This window comes from Dreissena polymorpha, chromosome 7, assembly GCF_020536995.1.
Source record: "Dreissena polymorpha isolate Duluth1 chromosome 7, UMN_Dpol_1.0, whole genome shotgun sequence".
In the NCBI taxonomy this organism is placed as follows: Eukaryota; Metazoa; Mollusca; class Bivalvia; order Myida; family Dreissenidae; genus Dreissena; species Dreissena polymorpha.
Genome location: NC_068361.1, coordinates 8,122,756 through 8,131,618, shown reverse-complemented (window position 1 = coordinate 8,131,618; position 8,863 = coordinate 8,122,756). Strand labels below are relative to the sequence as shown.

The window sequence follows — 8,863 nt, the reverse complement described above, 5'->3', positions numbered from 1 at the left end:
AAATCTTTAAATAGTCACATATGCAAACATTCATTTGTTACTTCAGAAAAAAGACGACTTTGTGTTTAGAAATTTCTTGAGTACTTTTATCGTCCATATTTACAAGAATTTGTTTTAAAAAAGGAATATAATTATGGGATTATTGGGTAATGAATAGTGACAGGAAAAGAAGTAAGCATTCAGTAATTGATAGTCGGGATGATACGGAGGGGAACCGATCGAGTGGGGATTGTGCTTATATATGCTTGAAAGTGTTAAATCAATTAACAAATGATGTTATTTAAATCATGACTTTATATCATTTTTTCATGAAGAGTCATAACGCACCAAATAACGTCATAAGTAAATTTCACAAAATTAACGTATGCAGGGAGTTGCCCTCCCTATACCACCCCTAACGGCCCCAGGGCGTCTGAAAAATATCCTGTGGAAAGCACTGAGGTACATGAGACTTTCACTGTTAAATAACTATAAATCATTTCAGCTATAAAAGTTTGCCTCTGGCTATGAAATGTTGAATATTTTGTTGCCAAATTGGCTATACAGACGAAAAAGTTAGTTTTGCAGACTGATGTACAGGAATACAATTTAAAAAAAGAACAAGAGATGTGTTTGTCTGAAACACAATGCTCCCTATTGCGCCGCTTTGAAGCCGTAAATTTGACCTTGAAGAAGGACCTTGACCTGATCTTTCACCCACTCAAAATGGGCAGCTCCGTGAGATACACACGCATGCCAAATATCAAGTTGCTATCTTCAATATTCAAAAAGTTATGACAAAACTTTAAAGAAGGTTAAAGTTGTAGGAAAGAAAATTACAATGATCTTTGACCTTTAAGGATGACCTTGACCTTGACTTTTCACCACTCAAAATGTGCAGCTCCATGAGAAACACATGCGTGCCAAATATCAAGTTGCTATCTTTAATATTAAACAAGAGATGTGTTTGTCAGAAACACAATGCCCCTATTGCGCCGCATGAAGCCATAAATTTGACCTTTGACCTTGAAGGATGACCTTTGCCTTCACCTTTCACCACTCAAAATGTGCAGCTCCGTGAGATACACATGCTTGAAAAATATCAAGTTACTATCTTAAATATTCAAAAAGTTATGACAAAACTTTAAGGTTAAAGTTTTAGGAAAGAAAAATACAATGATATTTGACCTTGAAGGATGACATTGACCTTGACTTTTCACCAATCAAAATGTGCAGCTCTATGAGATACACATGCATGCCAAATATCAAGTTGCTATTTTTAATATTAAAAAAGCTATCAAACTTTAACCAAGGTTAAAGTTTTGGGACACACACATACAATGACACAATGACAGACAGACAGGCCAAAAACAATATACCCCCGATCTTTCGATCCGGGGGCATAAAAAAGTAACCCTTAGCAGGACTCGAACCACTGACCCATTGAGTCCTGGAGTAAAAAGTCTGCGCCTTAGACCCCTCGAGCATCCTTCCTTATACAACGTAAGATTTTTTTATTCTTGATATAAGCGATCCTCGAAGTATCACAAAGTACAACGACAACAACAGAACTCTCCAAATTATTCCATCGTTTCGCGTTGCAACGCTTTATAATTTTCAGGTTTTTAAATCGTCAAAAGATGCATAGAAAGGCTATTTTAGAGCATGGTAAATGTTCAGTATTACGATTTCCTCACAAATATCATAACTAAAACGAAAATTTGCAAATATGAAACAACTTTTTTTAAATTTTGTCAATTTACCTAAATGTGAAAAGGCCCTTTTAAAATCCGGAGAGAGTGAAAGTATTTTTTTATAAATAAAACATTGGTATGTATTAAACGTAAATGGTCAATTCTTTTTATTGTCTGTATACGTTGGCTTGGTTCTAATGTGTGTAACAAAATCTTATGAAAATAAATATTGTCATTTTCAATGTTTAAATAAAGTTTGTTATTTTATGAGATCATCTATGGGATTTATCTGTGTAAGCTACTCCTACATGTGAACTGACCTTTACAATCATGGTTTTGGCAGATGACTGTGCTTACCTGTATTTTGAGTGTTATAATACACAGGTAGCAGTGCTTTCCAAAGGCCATTTAACAGTCCCTCGCCGTGGCGCTTGAATTTCAAAATCAGAGTCAGACTCTTTAACTTTTCCGATAAGTGTATAATGTGCAGTTTCTGCAACTAGCCCTTCTAAAGATCAAAGCAATAATGACTTAGCCAAAAACTTTTGCAAGTTTCGAAGGACCATAAACAGCGATTTTTTTTCCTTCTTTATAAAGTACCGGTTAACGGCACTTTCCCAATTACGAAAAAACTACAAATTTCCCAATTGCTGTCCAAAAAATTACCAATTTAAGGTATTTTTTTTTTTAATTATTTTATTTTTGGAAAATGCAACATTGTGTTAGTTTCTCTATGCAGCTCTATGGTTTGAATCTAGGTAAATATAATATTGACAGCTTGAAAACACTTAGTTATCAATTTTTAAGTATTTGGGAGCATAAAATCAAATACATCAATTTCCCAATTTGAGGGTTTCACGACTCGATTTTTCCCAATTTTCAGGCTTTCACGACTCAATTTTCCCAATTGGACCGGTAGGGGTACTTTTCCCAATTGGACAAACAAAAGCACTGAATAAAATAGTCTCTGTCAGTGGAAAGGACTGTTGTTAATTTTACAAAAAGTCTTTGGCATTTGGTCAAAGTCTGAAATAACAATCACTGGAATCTGTAATTCATAACACTTTCGGAATATGCCATTTACTTATTTATGTATCATCTATAACCATTGTCTGTGACTTAAATGAACAAGCAGCTAGATGATGGGATGCCAAAAAAATCTGGGGGGGGAGGAGGGGTGGTGTTCGCCATTGTTTTTATAACCGTATGAAACCGTAAATCTTTTAGACTGAATTTTTTTTCAAGTGCATTTAAATAAGACTATAGTCTACAGTTTTCAGAGTGGTCAAACTATTTACCAGTGAATATAGCAGCCTTTGTCAAAACATTTGTCCGAAATATGTACGTCCGAAATGTCGACAAGAAATAATTCCTAAGCTAAATACTTTTTTGATTAAATAAACTCGAATAAATTTGTACTTACCCTACAGTATGACACACACTTGATGATTGGTATATGATCGGAACAAATAATCGAGTGTGTTTTCCTCATATATAAGGTATTTACTGGAGATGACATTTTTCGCTTTTTTTTGTGTTGTTTATAAACGTTGGATAACACTAAATCCAATTCCGTATGGTCCCATTATAAAAATGCCAACTTTCAAAGCCTCTCCTATGTATCAAATGTTGCAAGTCTTGTATCATTTTAACAATATATATATATATACATACACATATGTCTTCTTCAAATAATTACAGTTAAAAATATACAGTCTCCCAACTTCTAAGAAAGTAACATTCGTCCACATGCAAAAGATACCTTAGTATATAATAAACGCCCGCCCAAACGTTCATCTTTCAACGTTGCTCCTATTCAAATGCACCAATATGTTACAGACGCACATAGGATGCCGGAAATAAATACAAAAAGCAAGGGTGCGATCAAAACATTTCTTTTAAACCAGAAGAAACACACAAAAATTTAGGGACCACGGAGGAATACAAAATATTTTATTGTAATGTAACCTTAAATAACTTTAAATAAATTTGCGGTTCCCGCGAAATACCCGCCAACGAATCAAAACCTACGTTATTTTTCTTTATTATTTGATTGGATCCTACCATTAGGACTTTGCTCGCCCTCCATAGCTTGTCTAGAAAATGGCGGACAGTTCGTTGCTAACTAACGCGCCCGATTAACCGTCATGTCAATTAGATTATCAGCATACAAGCCGGTTTTCGTGCTAAAGAGATCGGGTTTAAAGAAAGAGGCGATTTAGTAATGACGTTTTATGATTTATGGAGTAAAACAGATAGATTCCTTTTTGGGTACTATGTTTTTCGTTCATTGAATTTTGAGATTAAATGATGTTTTGCAAGACTGGTATCGTGTGGTTCGCTCTTAACAGTGGTTTCCAATCTCCTTTCATTTATAAAGCCATCCTTTGTCAAGAAAGATTTATTTCGCGTAAAAGTATTTGTTTTCTACAATGTATACTATTTTTTCTTGTCGCTGAGATGAATATACTGATACGACTACTGATTTCTTGTTTCATTTTTGTTGTCACTGCTGCTATTGGTTGTGCAGATGATGATAATAATAATGGTGATGATGAAGGTGATAATGATGGTAGCTGTAATAACAAAAATAATGAAAAAGGAGATAAAGAAGATCATTATTATAGATTTTTTTATTTTTATTATTATAAGTATTATTATAATCTTCATCATTGTTATTCATTTGGGTGCATAAATCAATTTCATAAAAAAGCAACTTCTTTAAAAAAAAATATGTATGCCCATAATACGCCAATTTCAATAAACATTCGATATACCGCGTGCGGAAGAATTGTGACATAAATGTAACAGGCCTGAGATTTGTTTAATAAGCCAGATAACTGAATCGGTTTGTCGTAAAATGCAAATAGGAATAAAAGTTATCTGAAATTGCCGCATTTCCATGCAATTTATTATCACACTCGGAAGTAGTAATCGAGGCGAATTATTCATCGACACCGTTTGGATGCGCGCGCAGCATGTCCATTGTTGAAAGTAGCGCGGGGTTTGAAAAGGATTACTTTGCGAAACCACTGGATTCCTCACAATAATCATCCATGATAACTGATGACAACATATTTCAATTTGTTTTAATTCCAATCATTTTGGAATCGTCCGCATTATTGAATCGATTTGTTTTAAAGAATGTTCCTAACAAAAAGTGTCATTTCCGAAGAAAAGAGTTTTATAGCGCTTTCAATTATTGGAGAGATGTGTTATATCCGACAAAACACTCCTTGACATAATGCTAATAATGTTAATTGCGAATGCATTTTATTTTATATTAATTTGTTATTGTTCATTTATATAATAACACAATTCAATGGTTAAATAAGCATGATTTTATTTTAATATTTTGTGGATAAAGTTGCTAAATTTGGGCAAAAAACTGATCTCCGCTGTTTATTTTTTCCTTTTGTTAACCCGTTCTTGCACATAAACAGTGTCCTAGTATAAAGCATGTTACCTTTGTATTTTAAGAAATCATTTGAAAAACAATAAACATATATATTTATATCAATGACGTTAAAGCGTGTTATAGTATGCCATAGAAAGATTTGATTTTGGTTTGTATGAACGTTTCTTCCATGTTTATAGAAGTTTATAGTTATCAAAGTTGTAAACTTCATATATTTTTCTGTTAAAAATTATGTTGTTAGATCGTAAAAAGCTGTGACCTTCGGCACTCATACAATGTTTTAGTATCTTTGTATTAAAGGGATCTTTTCACGGTTGGGTAAATTGAAAAAATTGAAAAAAGTTGTTTCAGATTCGCAATTTTTCGTTTTAGTTATGATATTTGTGAGGTAACAGTATTACTGAACATTTACCATAGTCCAATATAGCCATTATATGTATCTTTTGACGATTTGAAAACCTAAAAAATATAAAGCGTTGCAACGCGAAACGACTGAATAATTTGGAGAGTTCTGTTGTTGTCGTTTAAATGTACGACACTACGAAGATTGCTTATATAAGGTATAAAATACTTTCGCTGTGTATACCCGGCGGAATAGCCGAGAGAGCTAATGCGTTATTACTTCAGACTAACTCCAGGACTCCTGGGTTCACTGGTTCGAGCCCTGGTACCGGCTACTTTTTTTCCTTTTTTTAATTTTATTCTTGATTTTTTACTGGAGCTTTTAAGATCCAATGTTTACATTTATCAATATAAAGTATTTAATGACAAACTTCAAAATATGCAAAAATCTGTGAAAAGGCCACTTAAAACATAACATTTTCACTGCGTACATCAACTTCCTGTCTGTTTTGCTGCATTCGATTTTATAATTTGCTTCTGATAAATTCAAACCGCATTTCAATAAACAAGCGCAGGAAATATTGACCAAAGCTTCATTTTAATCTTTACCAAACGCGAAAATTACAAAACAAAATATTCGTTCATGGAACAAATTACCGCTTGACAGGTGCGTTCACTTGAGACGGTTTGTCATTTCACGGCGAACAGTCGCTAAAAGAACTGACAGACGAAAAAGACACCTCATGCGGTGGGCATTTACTAAAATTTTTAGCGCAAACAACTGCATCATTAGTTCTCACCGGAGGAAGCCCGCAAAAAATCTTAAGATGTTTTACAATCTTGTGTGGTTGTAACTAAACCGAAAAATGAACACCTTACATGGAGCTGTGCGGATGAATATATAAGAGGTAGAAAAATAGTGCCAACTATGCATTATGATGTATCGAATATTTCTCTTCATCTGTGGGTATCCATTAAATTCAGACGTACAAATATAATTTATGCATATACAACTTTGTTCATACACGGGTACTTTCGGTGTTTTCCGTTGTCAGTCGTATTGCCCATTAACTTAATCATATGGAATACGGTGTGTTGACGGTGTGTTGTTTGGAAATTGTCGATACTTTTCGCTAGAATATTAATTAAAAACACATGTCTCTTTCGGTAATTGTTTTTATTTTCCTTTCCGATTGTATGTGATTATTTGGAGATGCAAAATCCACAATACACATCCTCTTATTCGGAAACAACTGAAATCGATGCAGATCAGTTGGTAGTTTGCCCGATTGCAATCGATTAAGGGACCTTAGTGGCTTTCCAAAATTATCTTACTTGACGATAAAAACCAAGGCAGACGAGATTTATACACAGGTCCGTCTATTTGGGATCCTTTGTATTTATCACTGTTTTGCAAAGTGATACTGAAGGAATTAGTTGTTTATTTTGTTATATGTATGCTAACTTAAGCAGGTTTTCATCAGCACATTCTAGAAACTTTATAAATTTCAGATATAACAGAGATCAACGTGTATTATGCAGCGAACCAACCTCCGCGAGGTATTTGCCAACCCTGCCGTAGGTAAACGGGATAATCACTAGGCCAATGCTTGAGCCCAATTCAATAATAACTGGGCATACAAATAAATATTATAGTTGTGAACTAATGGAACGGAAATGTACACACATTTTTACGTTTATGTTAGATATTCGTACTCAGTAAATGCAAGTTTATCAATTAATTTCATTTGTTAATACCCATAGGTTATCTGCATTATACACACCAGTACAATTATAATTTAACAATTAGTTTTTCAACACCATAAACATTTTGTCTGTTCATTGAGTTACAGTGTAGTTCAGGGGAATTGACTCATTGATAACAAAATATTATTTGGACAACCAGAGTAATTCCCCTTTATATAATCTTCCAAAAACTGATATGCCTAGAATAATATGCAGGACGATATTTAATACTAAAACATAACGCTTAATGTTAACATGTGCTGTTTGTCTACAACACCGACACGTATATATATATAACGAAGAAACAAACGTCTTTAAAACAACATTAACATGACCAATCAGAAAAATGTGAAAATATATGGCATAGTAGTCTATTCACCACTAACAAATTCGTTGACCAAAGCAAACGTTTTTCTTGGTTCTAAATCATCTCCCCCCCCCCCCAAAAAAAAAATGGTGGAGGGATATAGACTTGGCGTTGTCCGTCTGTTTGTCACTGGGTGTATTAATTCAACGATTTTGCTTGTTTCTTAAGTCTTGGTTGGTGAGAACGGGTCCTAGGTAAAGAGTCAAATTGTAAATAAAATCAATCTCAAATAACGCCTTTTCCGGCGTGAGTTCCACTAACATGATTCAGAAAGGTCCGGAGGAAAAATATGTCTTAAATTGTACTCCAATACAATTAAATGTTAACGGTTAAACTATTCAGAATTTAACACTCGGAAACAAAATAGATATACAGAGACTTCAGGAAATCTTTTTAACAAAGTTTGTACCATGATATAATTATAATTCCAACAAGTGTTCATATATAACGGTATCTGCATTTTATCGATTTTATAAAAACAAAAACAAAAAAAACATTAATTTAAAGTTTGAAATATTACTTACAACATATCACGTTATCACGGATTATAAAAGATATCCAGATATCTTGGTCCAGAACGTTTGAAGTAAAAATAACACAGACGGTAAAATTGTTACAACAACATGGTGACGTCATAGTAGTTGTCAACTCCTTTGCGACGTCATAGGTTAAGCCGAAACTATCTTGACGTATCAGTAGGGTAATGCAAACTCAGGCAGGTCTTTATCTAACTGTTTTGAAAGTTTTCATCGCTATTTTAATTAAAATTCGGATTTTTGTACAAAGACTTGGGAAAAAATAACCATGTTTTTGATTTGGAAATCTTGAGCACATTAGAAAAAGACCTGCCAGTTGACGTCATAGAAACGTCATCTTATCTACTTCTTGCTAAGCTGACTCAGCATGTCAATCGGTAGCGGGAAACTGATGGTAGAGTTGCGTTCAGCGGCGATCTTATTCAAAGTCTGACAAGAAATTACAAAGGCGATTGATTATTTTCAAATTACGGTAGCGCTAAATATAGTATTAAAATTCCGTATAGAGCTTGAAGGTTGTTTTATAGGATGACACAGATTTAAACAGATTTTTAGCACAATGATCAAGCTTATTTGTAAAATCCATTAACACTTGTACTGTTTTAAAAAAAGATTAGAGTGATCATTTATGTGGTCTTTAACTATCATGGCGACTTCACTTTTTTCATCCGAACTGCTTGGATTCATCTATAATTCATACATCTAAATCTCTTGAAGCCATACGATATCAACGTTCCTGTGTAACATGCATTATAATTGGTGAAAATAGTTGAGCTTATTT

The 8,863-nt window shown here is 33.7% G+C and overlaps 2 protein-coding genes across 2 annotated transcripts in view; both read right to left on the bottom strand.

Moving 5' to 3' along the window:
- Positions 1-8,863, bottom strand: part of LOC127837403 (stomatin-like) — an 88,447-nt gene that overhangs the window by 46,831 nt on the left and 32,753 nt on the right. The window lies entirely within an intron of this gene.
- LOC127837404 (stomatin-like) overlaps positions 7,986-8,863 on the bottom strand; it is a 36,498-nt gene continuing 35,620 nt past the window's right edge. Inside the window, exon 9 of the mRNA XM_052364457.1 lies at positions 7,986-8,511. Within this exon, the coding sequence (XP_052220417.1) occupies positions 8,425-8,511 (87 nt within the window). The 3' untranslated portion in view covers positions 7,986-8,424. The remainder of the gene's footprint in view (positions 8,512-8,863) is intronic.